Raw genomic sequence first — 17298 nt, 5'->3', positions numbered from 1 at the left:
AAAAATGTGGCATCATGTTTTCTATTTTATTTGTAAATACCATTTAAAGGAAGAACTTCAAAATTATTGTATTAGGTCGGGTTTGCGATTAGATAGAGAAATATTGCGTAAGAATCTATCGAAGGCTTTTAAGCAACGCGACTGACTGAGCTTCACTACCGTAATCAATACAGTAATCCGTTCTCATGGTCAAATAAATTAGGTAAACAGTTTTCACAAAAAAAAAACACATATTGTTTGCGGTTTATGTACTGAAATGATAAAATATGAGTTTTAATGTTTGAGTGAGTTCTCAACATACTGTGAGTGATTTAAATGTTTTGTTCAGTTTCCAAGTTCCCATCAATTTTTCAGGAAGTGGAAAGTCAGATTTTCCCTGATGTAAATGCAAATGCATACTAACTTCATTTATTAATGTAAGTACCACAAAATATCAAGACAAGTAAGAAAGAACATGACCGTCCGTTGAAGACGTTGTATTGAAATATAAAAATATAACATCGTCATCTGAGGCATCTTTTTAAATGTTATTCCGCCCGTCTATGATTTCAATAGAATGTATTGATGATTACCAATTTGATACCACTTTTCCATCATTAATATGTGACATTTTGACTTAATTTGATTATTTCTGTACTTTGTAGAAATTTCGATGAAAACAAGCAAAAGTTAATTTTTGCCATGACAACTGGTAGCCTTGGCGCTGTATATTTAAGTCTGTTAAATCCCAAAAGCAAAACAAGGCCGCTATTCAAGTGATACATTTTGTGGTTGAACTATGCTGTATTGCATAGATTCTCGAAGTGCTCTATATACGAGTAAGTCCCAGGACTTCGCCAAAGAAACCTATGGGCTCTGAGAGCTATTCGTTAACTTAATAAAATAATGACTTGGCTAATTTTGTAACTGTCTAAAGAAGCAATGACGGCATTATTAAAATTTGACAACTGTATCGTCGAAATGTGGCAACAGGGTGGTTTCAGATAACACATTATCTATAAGTTTGAAGTAATTTTAATTTACCAAGAAGCATTAATCTGTAAGTAACAATATATTTATTTGTTTTTATTTTATAAATTGATTGTGGGTCTCCGCAAATAATAGTCAACCTCTGCTCGGGCTCCATACCACCCAAAGCTTAAGAACCCCTGCTATATTGAACCAGAAGACCCAATATTTCGGATAGTTTATTCATTGAAAATGACAAATCGACACGTGAAAACAGCACAAGTAACAGACCATGAAAGTTATGCAAACATTGGAATAGTAATTCTAGGTCGGAAGCAATTACGTAAGCCATCCGGTATTTTATTCTGAATTGTGATGAGATTTTCGAATGTAAACTAAAATTTGAGAGTTTGTCTGTCAAGAGAGTATTCAATATTCCATCAATATAAGTTTCTGTTTTGTTTCTGATGGGTCTCGTAATTTACTATTTCATGTGGTGTCAATGTGCTCCAGTCCAGCAAATCGCTCTGTAAATATGTGATAGTTTTTAACATTCTCCTTATTTTTAACAAGATCACAAGCGAACGCTGAACGAAAAAAAAACTATTAACAAATCAACTAACCTAAAATAACGCTTGACTTTATTTCAGCGATTCCTTCGTATCTTGGAGTATGTGAGCAGTTTTTCCATTCAGGGAATTTAGTTCCGGGCATCACTTTTTGTGTAAGAAAAGCCCACGAGTCTCGGGGGGCTGAAAAAAGTTTGATACATTGACTACAATCGCTAAATTGCATTGCTTTACAAACTATTCATTCCCTTTCTATAGTGTGCTTATTTACTATATTTATTTGCTATGTAGAACGGAAGCTAAGGAAGTCTGATTTTGGTCAGACGAAAAGTTACAGAAATACATATGTGTTGGTGTGCCATAGTATGGCCATGTTTGTTTTTGCTAAAGCGTACTTGCATTATACGCCTACGAATCCACTAGCATAAAGGCATTGAGGAAGGGGATAGGATAGGATTTCCATATTTATCCCGGGATTGGGGATTGGGAGGGGATTGGGAATTGGTCTCACGTAACCTCCACTAATATGCACCTTGAGTTGTCTATATACACATACATTGCTTACATTTATACATTGGTTTAAATGCCGTATATGCATAATAAGTTGAATGTATGTGCATATGACATTGAATTTTGTATGTACATCATGGGTGCATATGCATATTGAGTTACGCTAGTTTTTTCATATTTCGTTCAATAGCGTTATGGTTTTCATATAAGAGTTTTTAATCAGCTGAAGTGGGGCAATATGACCTCTTAACATGTCCAGGTATATAGCGTGCATATATGTATGATGGATTGATTGTATGTGGTTGTGTGTCACTTGAATGGCTGTATTTTTACATTGAATTGGCTGTATATACATATGAAATTGGCTGTATAGTATATTCATATTTGTTTGGTTGTATATGTATATAAGTTGTCTCGATATGCAGATATTTAGCTGTATATATATTTATAGCAGTCCACCAACCATATCGCAATATTTTGGTACTTGCGATTGACAAAATGTTATATTTGAGTCAAGTCAAGTCAAGTTTGAACCAGTAATGAAAAAAATCAATTGAACATAAATTACGAGAAAAGAATAATTACTCATATTTACTGGGGAAGGAAGTTGCGGAGAACCAAAGCTGGTTATCGAGCAGAGACACCCAAGGTTCACGTTTTTAATTTGAAAACGAAAAAATCGAAATTTTAGAATTTGAAATCTGTCGGTGAGTACCGAACGAGTATCGCTTACCGGAGGTGGTTGATTTCTAGAGATTGCAACGAAGAACCAAAAGACCAACTGCTGAACAAGTCGGGGTTATGGTGTGAAGTGTTAGATTGTGCACACTGATAAATCAGGTACATTAAATTAAATAGGCAACATTCAAAATTACTAGTAAACGGCATGGGTAATCTAGCTTACCAGCTACGCTTGTACAAGTACGGTACCGTTACCAGTACAGAGTACCATAGATATGTATATACTCAGTCGAGATTGTTTTTCAGTCAATAGGCAAAATCAACCGTGCTAAAATTACAATAATATTAAAAATTATACAGTTTTCACTAGAAATGGGTAATTACTAAAAACAGTATTTAAACTTTGGACGGGGAATCCCCGATTTAATCTGGATTACTTGAAGCATAATTTCTGCCTTGAAAGATACCTGAAATATTTTTTCATATAGTGTTTTTGTACGTTAATCATATACATTTAAATTCAAATTATAAGTTACCTATTTCTATTGGACAATCCTCTCCACCGGCACCAAGAGAAGACATGAAAGCTTTATCCGCATCGTCCATTCTACTAGACGTTGTTGCATCCCTGACGGCCATGGCAATCAGAGATCCATAAGGTACTTCTTTTAGGTATGAAATCATGTTCTTTACCTTCATTAAGGTAATTTATGCCATTAATATTTTCAGAATAAGCCGCAATGAAAAAAAACTGCCTTACAAATAAATGCGCCATTGGGATATGAGTTAAAAAAATTACCCTGTTTGCAATTTTTTTCATTTTGATCAAAACTTGGTTTTAAAATATCCATATAAATGCATTGCGAAGACTTCAGCACTAGTTTTTAATAATTGCTTAAATATTCACAAACATAAGATTTCAGAATACAGTATCACACATTTTCATTCAGCAAACTATGGAAAAATTTTGAATAATATATGACAGATATTTACTCAAACCAAAGCTAATAGTTTTGGTATTTAACATAATCTCCAAAGTATTTTCCACTCGTAATTGAATCTGTATAAAAACTTACTGCTTTCGTTGATTCGTAAGTGTCAAATGCGCGAGTTTCTGAAGTAAGGGTTCGAGAATTTATAACAAGAATATTATGTCCTCTGTTATAATTGATTTTGTTAACGTCAATCCCATTCACACGTAGCTCGTACGTATTGCCGTCATCATAGCCTGCTGATTTGATTTGAAACCGATATGATTTCCTACCTGAAAAATACCAGTGCGAAACATCGCATAAAACGTCCCATCCCAACAAATGATATAATTTATAAAACAAAATGGCAACAAACCGTGGCAGTTTCCAGTAATCAACTCGATTCTCATGCAACTTTTATTATTCCAAGTTTTGGGGAAAATTCTGACATATCGGCAGGATAAAGATGTCGGAAACATGTTAGAAATTTTTGTGTTTGCATCACTGTTACCTAAAAATACCTGGAAAGATGAACAAAAATTAAAAATACTTCTTGAGCAAAAACAAAATACAAAATATCGTTGAAAGTATAGTACACACATATATATACCAGACACCCTAGCAAAAAAACTATAATTTCTTTATTTTAAAAGTATATTTATAGTCAATTAAGTTGCAAAATATCTTTTAAATGTTTTATTGCCGTTGCTGTTCCTTCAGCCACAATTGATCTAAGGGAATTATATTCATAAAATTTGCGATCAAAATCTCTATTTATATCCTTTTTATTACAGAAAAACTTTGCTGAGTCATGCGCATTCACGCTAAAGTGAAAGATTTCCCATTTCTAAACAAGGTAACAAGCAAAACACCGTAATACAAAATATGTTAAAAAACAAGATATCCCAGTCTTCGAACAAAATAGTAGCAATAGCAACCCATGCAATATTTGTTTCCGAACGTGTTTAACGCTTGTACCTTAATTTTCTCTTTGGTCAGAACGCTAATAAGTTATGTAGCAGGCCCAAAATGAAGCAATAGGCAACCAGTTATATTACAACACAAGTTACGCCAGCAAGTCGATTTTAAATACGTGCAAATTTTGCAATTGTTGTGAATATTGTATTGTAATTATTGGGATCCACTTTAATTCGAATTTATAATTCGCTGTCAACAAACAAAAAAAGTCTTCAATTAAGTCTAAAAACTGTAATATAAACTGTAACTGCACAGTAGCAACTCAATACAACAAGAAACATAATCCTAGTAATTTAACTATTTATTTTTCTATATTCTCTCCACCTTTAAATCTCCTTTATATGAATATTCCTGAATTATAGTAAATAGTTTCATTGGTGTTTCTGACCATTTCAATATAATTTTATTTCAAAATAGAAACTTGGTTGAATTTATTACCATATTCTATTTGTACCTTGTTCATTCCATTTTCAGCAATTGTCGTTAACTGTTGTTGGCTAGAGCCACAAGCAACTTCAAATGAAGTAACCCAATCATTAGAATATGGACGTCCTTGAGTCATTATTCCTGCCACAAACTTTGGCTTTCCCAAGTCTATCTGAATCCAACCAGGACCTTGAATTGGGAACACGGCAGTTTTAAAATATGCTGCATTTGATTAAAACCTGATAAAATCTACGATGTCATCCATCAAATATCAAATAAGAAGATAAATGAACAAAATGCATATCACAAAAAAAAACTGTTCAAATCCATTCAAAATGACATTGGAATAGGTTTCGTAATGTGGCATGTATATGCAGTCACATACACAAATATGCATTCTAACAAAGACAATTGCTCGCGTTCTCCATCGATTCCCCGGCACGGTAATTTATAATTACATTACAAGTGACTTGTGGCAGATACATACTGAGACATTACGAACCAACAAGTTCAATGTCTTATATAATTGTAGCATCAATCGTTAGCTGTCTCTACATTCTTTGTGTGCGTAAATATAAATGTGGATCCAACCGTTTGTACGCGTAATAACACGCAAGACCCAAAACATCATATTATATTACTCTGACGAACGATCGTTTTTTTCACCAGGATGGATGTGAATCACCGATATTGAAATACTTTCGAGTATTACACTCCCTCGACTATTATTATTTCTGTCACCCTTATCCTTATAATTTTGTACTTAAATATTTTTACCAGCATTATCCATGGCACACCATGAACCATAGGAATGGGCGTTAGGCTGTGCATCTAGTCTTCCAAAATATGCTCGGTGCAACTTTCCGTCACTGGACGCTGTCATTGCATAATCTTGTACATCATGGAATTTTATTCCGAGCGAACAGTGAAGGGCTGTTTCAAAAACACGTTATTATTATTTTTTGGTAACTTCTATCGTATTACTACTAAAGAACACCACATAAATAATTGTTGTTTTTGAAGATATTTAATAATTTTGAAAGAGTAAATTATTACGAAAATCCTAAATTATAACGCACAAACTACTAATGCGATTAAAAAAAAATCTTTGAAAAGCAATTCTCAAGAGTTTAAGTTTAATAATTAAGGCGTATATGATGTTTGTAAAGAGAATAGGCAATTAGCAAAATTAAGTCTTGTGGATTATGGCATCAAATATATTAAAATTTTTACGCCTTCAAAAGATCATGTTTTCAATTTTTCACCAAACAAATTGATACAGAAGTTTCAAGAATTTTTTTTATTGTGTCAAAGAATAATGTGTAGAACTATAAAAAGTAAATAGTGTGAAATATTTTCTTCCTTCAAATGAAACATCGTTGACAAGATATTATTATTTTCGTTCTTGTCATTTTGAAAGTTTTTCTCAAAGTACATACCCATGGATGCAAGTTGCCTTTCGCATGGTGTGGGGTTACATGCATCGCCCTTTTCCCCTGTTAATCCAGTGTCTCCCTTTGGTCCGTTAGGCCCCATTTTACCAGGTCTGCCCTTACACACAGCAGCATCGCAGGATGGCAAGTTTACTCCCCTTTGTTCTACAACATGTGAGCAAAATTCGTAGACAGTAGGCATGTGGGCATGTCCGGTTTGCAGTAACAAGAATATTCGCAATAATGAGAATAACGACCTCATTGCAAATTTAGATTTATAATAACTATTCGAAAGAACTGATTTAAATTTTAATGAAAAGCTACATATAAACTGTTTTATGAGTAGAAGTTACGCGAGCCTAACTCTTTATCCTTCCTCAATGCCTTTGTGCTAATGAATTCGTATGCATACAATGCAAGTATGCTGTAGCGGAAATAAACAGGACCGTCTTATTTATCCTGCTGCACATTAACACAAATGTATTTCTGTAACGTTTCGTCTGACCAAAAGTAGAATTCCTCAGACAAATATTTTTTCTTGTCATTGTTATAAAGTGCTCTTATGAGGAATGACTTAGGTCAGACGAAACGCTACAAAAATACATTTGTGTTAGTGAGAAGCACAAATCCTGAATTACATAGTATAAACCTTATATCATACTTTTTTCGTTAAAGAGTGCATCGTGAAAAATTATAAAAACCAATTTTCAATTAGCTGTCTAAAAAGATTGCATCAATGTAATCCGACTAATAGCATCTACATTACTGTTAGCTAAGCAAGAAGTCGCCAATATCATTCGATTGTTCGAAGAATGACTGAATTATTTACATGAGTACATGGAAAAACATCATTACCACGCAAGTATTATGATGCCAAATTTGAACTGTTTTGGCAGAGTGGTTCATAATATACAATTTAGGTAATGTTGTTTTACCAATAAATTTTGAATAATTTCCTGTATTTTCGACAGCATATTACAAGATAAAATAAATAAACAATAAATATGGAGAATTCAGGAAGTGCCGTCTGATCATTCTCTGCACGAAAAATAGACTTGGAGCTTCTGATTGAAGCGATATTGAAGTCATTTAGGGCAAAATATTTTGAAAACAAATTGTTTTGGTGGTAGATAAAATTCCAGTGCTCGAGTCAAGTCATTAAATATTAGTCAAGATTTAGATTTACATGTTACCAAATATTTTATGGTGTAATTTAGTTTCTGTTTGTTGATAGTACATAAGACGCATCATTTATAAAGATCATTTGTTGGTGAAATTGTGGTATTTTTGTCACATTTATTTTAAAAACAGATTATTTCATAAATTTCATTCAATAGAATAAACTAAGAGATTTTTTTATCTTTTACTTTTTTGATATATCTAGACAAGTTTGAAATCCATTCTGTTTTCCTGCATCTTCCAGCGCGATTTTTTACTCGCCCCCCAAATATATAGATGAGATTCATCATTTTCAAATTAGAAATTCTTATGTGATTTAGTCGTTTCTCATATCAGTCGTTTTTATTAGATAGTAGGATCCCAATAATTCATTTCTTTTAAATATATAAATTTAAAATATAACTGGTGAAAATTGTCAGGTTCTTGATTTACTCAAATTTTATTTTTCCTTTATACTTTATGCAAATACATTGTTGCAACGCATGCTACGGTTTTATCTTTTGTGCATTCGTTGATATGTGTTGCATGTCAAATGGCATTTGAAACCTCAGGTTGTAAATGTTTAATTTATCTGAAAAGTGCCAAGTGTAATTCATCGCCAACTAGCTGATTTTGTCGCTTCCACATAGTATTAAAATTTGCTAATAAACTTCTCAATCTTCATAATTCTTGACGTTTGCATAACTCCCTGAGTAAATACTATACGTAAAATAGATATACTTGTAATTCGTCTTTATTTTTTACCGAATAAGATGAAATACACATATTTGTACATATTGAAGAAAAAGCAGAATAAGTTGATATAAAAGGATATATGAATAAAATCATTTGCAGGCCTTTGCTAGGCATTTGTCGTTGCTTTGTTTACAAGCTTTCAATGCTTTCATTGTAGTTTTCATAAGATCTCAATTAAGTTCATGACTGAATCGATAATTGCTACAGTGAAATTTTGCCACGCTTGCTTTTCTTTTCTTCCTCGTATACACGATGATTCTTACCATCCGCTCGATTGTTCAATCATAAGTTGATTCAAGTAAGCATTAAGTTCGTACAGACAAAATTCCAATATGTCATCTAGAATTGAAGACAAGTATGACACATGAGTACTTCGGTAAGTCAATCTACGCGATCAGATTGTGTAAATTTCAAATTTCTAGGTGAGATACAAAACGGTCATCTATAGTTTCATTGTGGAATATGATCAACCCAGAAAATCGTTATGTGAAACAAACTATGACGGTTGAAGGTTCGTTCCATCCAAAAACACTCTTTCTATATAAGTTTGTCAGGCCATATTCGGGATATGAGAAGTGATGTCAATACTTTATTGCCCCTATTTTTAAGTAAAATCTCGTATGATACCGAAGTAGTATTTATAACTTACAGTTTCGTCGCATGCATCTGTTAAACAATCGTCGAAGATCTCTCGCTGATAGTTGGCTGTTTTCGAAATCTCGTGTATTTGGTATCAATTCGTATGGTTCGCCTGATATGATAAAAATAAGACAGAATTTTCTTAAAATATGAGGAAACGTAAACATTGTTCATAGCAGGTATACAAATATTCTTAAAATATATTGTTGATGAAAATAATATCTGTCTTTATTTATATTCGTGCTAAAATATGAATACATTACAAAATTATTATTACAATACCTCCTCGAATATCTTGAGCTAATGTAGATTGAATGAGAATCGTCACTAGGCATGTAATTGCAATAACTGAAACCTTCCCAATTTCCATTCCTGATTTAGGATGATACTCTTTTTCTTTGAATTTGACTTGAATGTAAATATATATTCCGAAACCCGGTGGCTTGCTTATATAGCTTCACCCAGCACGTGTTTGCAATTACTGGCGCCAAATTGATTGTAATTACAATAATGGGAAGAGAATTTTACGAATGTTGTAATAAATCAACCATGAGAATTAATATTGTGAATTTCTTTACGTAAAATAAAGAACAAATCATATTTACCATTGACGCAAACAGGAGGATAGCCGTCAAGATAAGAAAAGAGATTTGACTCTCAAGTATTAAAAAAATGTAAGGGCCTGACAAAAATCATTCATGTTCTGTGTCCAGATAAATTATTCATCGAAATATTATTTACTAATTAAGACTATTTAGCTTATAATTTGATTCAAATTGGCTAATAATTGAATAATACTCTAAAATGTTAATATTATTAATTTACTTAAAGTCTTTATCGACTAATTTGATTGATTTCCTTAGCTCGGAATATCGAGACACCATGTCTCGAACGATAACATTTTATTAATGATACACAAGTCCTAACGTAAAAGTAATTAAAATTTTTTTTTATTATAAATTGTTTCGAATAAATCACTTGAGTCGTGAACTGTAGAAGAATTTACGTTTGAAATACGAACCCAGTCCGAAAAAGAATTCCTGGTCCGGAAATTCCTTATTTGAAGTAAGTTTTAAAAAAAATAAAAACTGAAATGAATGAATTATTTTTATTTTTCCTGAAGGTGTGTTTAATCTTCTCTGCAAACGTGGAGACTAAAATTAAAAATAAAAATTCCCATTTGAAATCCCTCAATATCATGATATATTGATAATTATCGGCAACTTGGAATATGGTGATGTCTTCGATGGCACCAATACCAGTTTATTATTTTACACTTTCAGACACTTTATTCGATACGAATTCTTCCTCGGTTATTGGACTTTCCTTTGAGCTGGATACAAACATAACAAAAACCTAGCGAATTGTTGTACATATATTTGCATTTTCTAAACGAGTAAAGAAGAAATAGAAAAGTATTAACGTAAAAAACGGCACAGATAAAAAAGCGAAGGAATTGTCAAACAACATCCTATTCGTCAATTATACAAGCTAAAATGTGAATGAGGGATGAGTCTTCTTCAGAGATAATTTTCCTTTGAATGAACAGTCGCCCACTATTTGCAATCAAATATATTGTATATATCACGAAATATATAGAATTTTTTTAGTAATGTAGTAGTTTTTTTAGTTTTTAGTAATGCCATTAAACTATGTATTCTTTAAAAAAAAATGTGTTTTCGAGGAAATCAGTTGTTAATCTATTCATTGAGATGCTGCTTGTATAATATATTTTTCCATATTGATATTAACAAGATGAGATGACGACAAGTTGAAATCTTTTATTTGCTGAGAGTGCCTAGAATTTCCTCCGGAATTAAACGACGTAGAGAGAGAGTTTGCTCCGTTTAAGGATGCATTTAGCGTATATATTGACGGCAGACACCAACTTGATCTTTTTCTCTCTCGTTTTGCTCTGATCGTCTCGTTTTTTGGTCTGTAAAAAGTAATATGTCGCTCCAAAACCACATTGTAGGAAATGATGATATACTGTAGTTAATGATGAGAATTTCATTAACAGGACTATTGAGTGGCGCATATATATGTGTGATTTCAGTAATATATATATCAATTGAATAAGTGGATTTGGGTAAGTTTAAAACTATTTTTTACTTCTATTTGAACGCATGCGTCTCCCATGCAATCTTTACTTAGTGTCTGTTTTATGGCTATCCATCTAGTTTGAATGTTAAGCTATTTTATAAACACAACCAACAAGGGTTATTGGATTTCACTTTTATTCATTGATATATAAAGTTCCTTATTTTATCATGACATAATGTCACCATGTACAAATTGAATAGAAAACCATTATCCAAGTTGTAGAACTATAGTGCTGCTGTATTTTCAGTCATACTTACGGTCTAATGTACTCTCTCACGTAGCCAGGAATAGATTCGTCGGGGTCAATAATACCATATTTTGGTGGTCCTTTTTTAATAGCTTCTAATCGCTTTTTGAGAGCCAACCGAGCTTCTTCATTATTTTTAGCGTTCTGAAAGTTCCAAAAACATGCTAATTACAATACAATTTTATCAACCATTAAGCGTTTTATCCATTTTACAATTAGCTATACTTCTTATACATCATTAGAGATTTACCAGTGTGCAACAGGTGATAAACCTGATAGCTATCGAAAATTGTTCAGAGCTGGCATCCCAAGTAATATGGTTTCATGAATATCTTCAGCGATAATCGAACCATTATTCTTTTGCAAGTATGTTATTTAATAATCATGTACACTTCAGTCGCACGACCCACCCCTCTCCGCATTCCGGTTTTCAGTTGCATACCTTTCATTTTACATTATCGTTTACCCATCTCTCCGTATCTTATATTCGTCGAAAAATCTCAGAAACAAATTTACAAGAAAACTTTCAACAAATGTATTGTTTATCATTTTCAAAATCTTTATATATATCTATATATATATAATTCAAATACTAGTTTCATCCGTCGTTTTCCTTCTTCTTCATCTTGCGACAACTTTACAAGAAATTCCGAAACTCTTTTCCGTTGTTTAATTTCTTTATCCCTTGCATCTTTCAACAGTTGTTGCCTAGTTAGGCGATCCCTGTCAAAACACAAAATACAAATTACTGTGTAATAGATTAATCTGAGCTCTGTGTATTCTCCATCATTTTACATTCGATTTTGTCGATTGTTTTCCTACCTGTGTGAAGCAAAATGAAAGTATTTGGCAACATCGACTGTTGTATCAATGAGTTCACTTTCTTCGTTCAAATTGCCATCAATATCTTTCTTATAAACTGTCACTTGATATTGTTTTCCCTCCATAGCCTGTAAATAGACAAAAGAAGGAAATTTAATTATAAAAAAAAATAATAGATTGTTTAACAAAATTAATATATTATCCAGGGGTGGCCAACACGTCGATCGCGATCGACCGGTCGATCTCCACGTCTCGAGTAGTCGATCGCTTCTGCGAGTAAATTTGATACCATACGTCAAAAAATTGCCTTGTACCAGTTTCATGCAGCGCATGTTGTGTGTTTTAAAACAGAAACAATACAGTACTATTTATACAGATACAGTATATATTTGAGTTTGGAAAAGACCGACAGAGCATATTATTACAAAACATGTGCAAATTCCGCCGCTGCCAAGGTTTAGACATGCCGAACATCGTGTGTCTTGACTCTTGACTGACAAACGATCCTACGATAACTTTTGCACCACTCCAAGAGCGGTGTGATAAATTCTATTCGCAACGGTATACAATGGCATCAGAATACCAAATTTCGTCTAATTCCAAGCGAGCGAATAATCGGACTTGGAGGAAATTGTAAATGAGATGCTGCAGTTTGAGCAGGTATGTAACATTAGATAATGTTTAAATAATACATGGATACTTGGCAAGGTTTTTGGGAAATTTTCAACACTTACGACAAAAACATCAAATTAACAAATTAAACGGAACATGAAAAATACAGATTTCATTGGGAATGCGCCCAAAGAACAAAGCTTATTGGAAGCGGCGGAATTTGTTGTATGTGTATGTGCAGTTATCTGTATATTCAATACTCATTCGTTTTTGTGTATGACATTTTTGCCGATCAGTCGATCGCGAGCTATTATGACAATTCTAGTCGGTCGCGGTCGAAAGCAGGTTAGCCACCCCTGAACCACACAGTCAATATTTAAAAATGATAGGAAAAACGAACCTGTATCGATGATCGATTGTTCATTTCCTCGGACGGATTAGATGGTGTTTTTGATGAATGTGAATTATATTTTCTTCTTTTACGTCTTCCCTTATTTGACTTTCGCCCTTTTTCGTTCATGAAACATTCAGAATCGATACTGATTTCAACTTGACTTTTTATTTCAAGTTGATTAGGCGAGCAATGTTCTTCAGTGATTTCATTTTCGACGGACTCGAAAAAATCGTTTTTACTAGTATTCAGGTATTGCTTTGTTGTAAAGCCATGTTTTTTTTGTGGAGAGAAATCGGAAACTTCGTCATTTTCCGGAATTGTTAATTTATCAAACTGAGCAAACTCAATGTCTTTGAGTCTCTGTCTTCGCTTTGAACGCGAGATGGCAAATTTTGACAACGTTTTTAACTCACCGCTAGCTGGCAATATAGGATCAGGTTTTAGACGGTGAGATTTTGTCATGATCAGACAATTAGGTCCACGAATGAAATCAGAGTGTTGGCTTACGCGAGACGAGAGCAAGGGTGGTGACAAATTGGCATTTTCAACCATTGCTATTACAGTATTGTTAGTGTCTGAGTCATTTAAATCTTTTTTTGAGATTTCATATTCAGACTCCCTTGTTTCTAGGTGTTCGTTTACATTCTCACATACAACGTCCTTCTTTACAGTATCTTCTAATGCCTTGCCCAAATATTCAGTCTCAGTCAAATTATCCATCATGTTTTCAAACGCAGTAACATTACCAATTGTCAATGCTAAATGCGGAGCGGTATTCGGTGAAAATGTACCACTGGCCATTTGAACCATAGTTTCTATCGGAGACGACTTGCGATTTTTTGACAACTTCTCTTCATAATCAAAATGTCTAATTTTCATGATATTCAAAGATTTCCCATCACTCTGATCCAATGATGCTTTCGTAGAATACACCATGTATAAAAATAAATTAAGGTGTAGAAAATGAAATTCCAAATATATATAAATACAAACAAAGTTTGCTGCCTAAATGTAAACAATATCTGAATGTTGAAATTGAGAATATCACTCATAATAAAGTTCCAATAGGAAGTAATGCACAAAGTTTATATAAACGTAATTGGCGGTCCCTGTGTTTTGTCAAATTTGGCATTCCTTTTTTTTTATTGATATTTAATGTACTATATCCCAGTTCAAATGTTTCTATAATTGCATAATTGCATGTCAAATGACCAAATTTTGCAGTAATTAAAAACATCAATACTTTCTCATAACTTTAAAAATACTTGATTGAATTATTAGCAAAATAAAATACACGTGACGTTACTTAAGACTGAAATCCTGAAATAGGATTTGCCTAGATTAACGCAGTTATCTTAAATGCAGCCCATACCGAACTAATCTCGTATACATATTTACTTTATATATTGAATCTTTTGAACTACTATGTTACCTTGTTTCAATCTTCTTGCCAAGAGATCTTTTTTTCTCCATTCAAGATCATTTGTTAATTTTTTAGTCTTATCTTCGTCTTGTCTTTGAGTTTTGATCAACTTTTTTGTTTTGCTGAGTTCCAATAATGATGAATAAAGTTTATGTTGCCGGTCATTCATGGATCGTAATATGTGTCGAGTATCTTTGTGCCATATTTCAACCTGAAATATTTGGATAAAATTTATAATCGTATATATACCATCCCTTATTATTGTTTTTAAAACTCAAGTTTTTCTGTTACATTTCGCCTCATTGAAGTAAGACGTCTTCAGACATTTACAGCGATGCTATATCGAAGATATTATGATGAAAAGTTGTTCAGAATGACATTAATTTGGCTACATAACTTATGGATGGGAAAATCAACAGTTATTGGACATTTAACCGTAATTATGATGTGATAATTGTATCGCCATAGACCTAGACTGGCAAATTATTTTTTGGTCTATTCAATTTTGTTACAATAATTCAACAATGTTACCTCTTTTCGCAGTGCTCTTGTTTGTGCCTGGTTGTAATTTTTAACAAAGGCAGAAACTTCGCTGGTTCGCGTTTTTCTCAAAGAACCCAGTCCCTCGCTTGGCAAACTATTTTTAAGTATGCTTTGCATAGTTATGCCAAACTGTAAAAATACATATATTCAGTGTTAATAAATTCCAAGTTGAATTAAAACGAAAATTCACGAACTTTATGAAAACTAAATGTTAGTAGTTGCGTCCCTGATTTAAAACTACTTATTTAGAATGAATAGTATATGTATGTTTGATATAGCGTTGAGTTCGTTCATAATTTTCCGAACAAGGGATATCAAATTTCATTTTGCGACAATTTAGCCCATGTTCACAGTTTACAAAATTGTAATAAGCAACAGTAAAATTCATTTTACCACAGACAGTTGGTATATGACACAATTGGCTCTCAAAAATGTAAAGCATACTACTTAGTATTGAACGTTTAATATTAGAACAGTTTGAAATTGAAAACTACAGAGTTATTCGTCGAAATGCGAAACGTAAAATTTGACTCCATAACTATGCAAAAAAAACTTTATCAATCATATATAATATGTTATTCATCGGCTGAAGTTTACTGAGAGGCATACACGTAGATCACTGTTTTACTAACAACAAGCTTATCTAAGAACAGCTTAATCTTTCTGATAAAAAAGAAACGAAACAAATATAAAAGTTTTCGTATTTTTTTTTTTTTTTTTCAGTTTTCGTAACGTACGCTGTTTATCCTTTGTCGATTTTTGGTGAGATTTTGTTTGAATCTGTTGTTGCGAGTTTCGCCAATATTATTAGTTGGGATAATCTCATGGACTAATCTTATGCGCGACAATTGTGTTTCAACAAACAGTCACGTCGGTAACAATGGATATGAATTGATAATAAAACCGGATATTTCAAATAGTACACTTTTCCAAAAATAGTTAAAATAATATCACTTTTCAAGGAATACCTATTTGCACTTAAACTGAATGTGATTTAGTTGGTGTTTCGACTCTTTAATGCAATCTCGAGAAATTAACTATCTATATTAAGCGATGTTAGATTGATGATTCGTATGACACTCACCATCAAAACAGTAGTTTCCTAACTCTAATATTTCAAATTTTCAAATTAGATATTTGAACCTTGGGTGTCGCTGCTCGATAACCAGCTTTGGTTCCCCGTGACTTCCCTTCCCCAATAAAAATGTGCAATTTTCATTTTTTTTTTTGTATTTTCTATGTTCTATTGTTTATGCAATTACTGCTTGGAAAAACGAAATTCACTTGACATATACCTTTCTGTACAATGCGATATATTTTACCTCTTAGAACTGTGAGTTCGATATAGCATTCACAAATTCGATATAGCATTTCATAAAACATAATTGTACAAAGATCATAAAGTTAAAACAGAGAGCCCACTTTTGTCAGATATTTTTAATTAAATATTAAGAAGTAGTACTTAAACAGTACAAATGATTACATGCTAGTGGAATTATACTGTTTAACTCGAGTTTATGTAAACCCGAAGAAGATTAGCATTGTTGTTTATGTTCAAACCGGTTTGGATTATTTGCGAAGGCTATTAGTGACGCAGTCGGTGCGTGTAAAATACCAAGTTGAACACTTTTTCTTTTGCCTTTAATTTGTATCTACAGCATTGTATTATAATTAAAAAAAAGGCTGAAATGTAACATGGTAGCATTTGCAAAAATACTTCGAACGCTATAATGTCTTTTCAACGCTATCACATTATATCTAATTTATTTTGCTGAATTCGCCGAATAAAGCATACCTGGATGTTGTTAATAATAATATAATATTGCTAATATGAAATCAGGTTTGAATACAATACAACTTACCAAAAACGTTCTCGGCATTTTATATTCAATTTCATGTAAACAATAAACTATAATATTAATAATACCAATACTAAGTAAAATTTCAACTGATATACCATATTGATACTTATGCGAGAAATTGTAATATTTTCGACAAATTTTCAAATGATGATACGATTTACACAAACATCAGAACAATGATGTTTTTGTATTTGATCTCGAGTAACAAAAGGGTTAAAATAAA

General features: G+C 32.6%; 2 protein-coding genes across 2 annotated transcripts; both read right to left on the bottom strand.

The window, feature by feature from the left end:
* Window positions 1–1164: 1164 nt before the first annotated feature.
* Window positions 1165–6832, bottom strand: LOC120341046 (uncharacterized). Its single transcript, XM_039409476.2, has 8 exons — window positions 6523–6832; window positions 5861–6016; window positions 5112–5272; window positions 4056–4200; window positions 3785–3972; window positions 3245–3401; window positions 1572–1700; window positions 1165–1475 (listed from the first exon to the last, which is right to left on the bottom strand). The coding sequence occupies exons 1-8, from the start codon at window positions 6776–6778 to the stop codon at window positions 1438–1440; spliced, it is 1230 nt and encodes a 409-aa protein (XP_039265410.2). The 5' UTR covers window positions 6779–6832; the 3' UTR covers window positions 1165–1437.
* A 1578-nt stretch (window positions 6833–8410) lies between these two features.
* Window positions 8411–15338, bottom strand: LOC120341038 (uncharacterized). The gene is made up of 9 exons (XM_039409464.2): window positions 15202–15338; window positions 14680–14881; window positions 13254–14164; window positions 12242–12369; window positions 12013–12142; window positions 11430–11563; window positions 9352–11005; window positions 9080–9181; window positions 8411–8769 (listed from the first exon to the last, which is right to left on the bottom strand). The coding sequence occupies exons 1-7, from the start codon at window positions 15328–15330 to the stop codon at window positions 10774–10776; spliced, it is 1866 nt and encodes a 621-aa protein (XP_039265398.2). The 5' UTR covers window positions 15331–15338; the 3' UTR covers window positions 8411–8769; window positions 9080–9181; window positions 9352–10773.
* Between the last annotated feature and the right edge of the window lie 1960 nt (window positions 15339–17298).

The sequence above is a fragment of the Styela clava genome, chromosome 14 (assembly GCF_964204865.1).
Source record: "Styela clava chromosome 14, kaStyClav1.hap1.2, whole genome shotgun sequence".
Taxonomy (NCBI): Eukaryota; Metazoa; Chordata; class Ascidiacea; order Stolidobranchia; family Styelidae; genus Styela; species Styela clava.
This window is presented reverse-complemented; position numbering and strand designations above follow the sequence as displayed.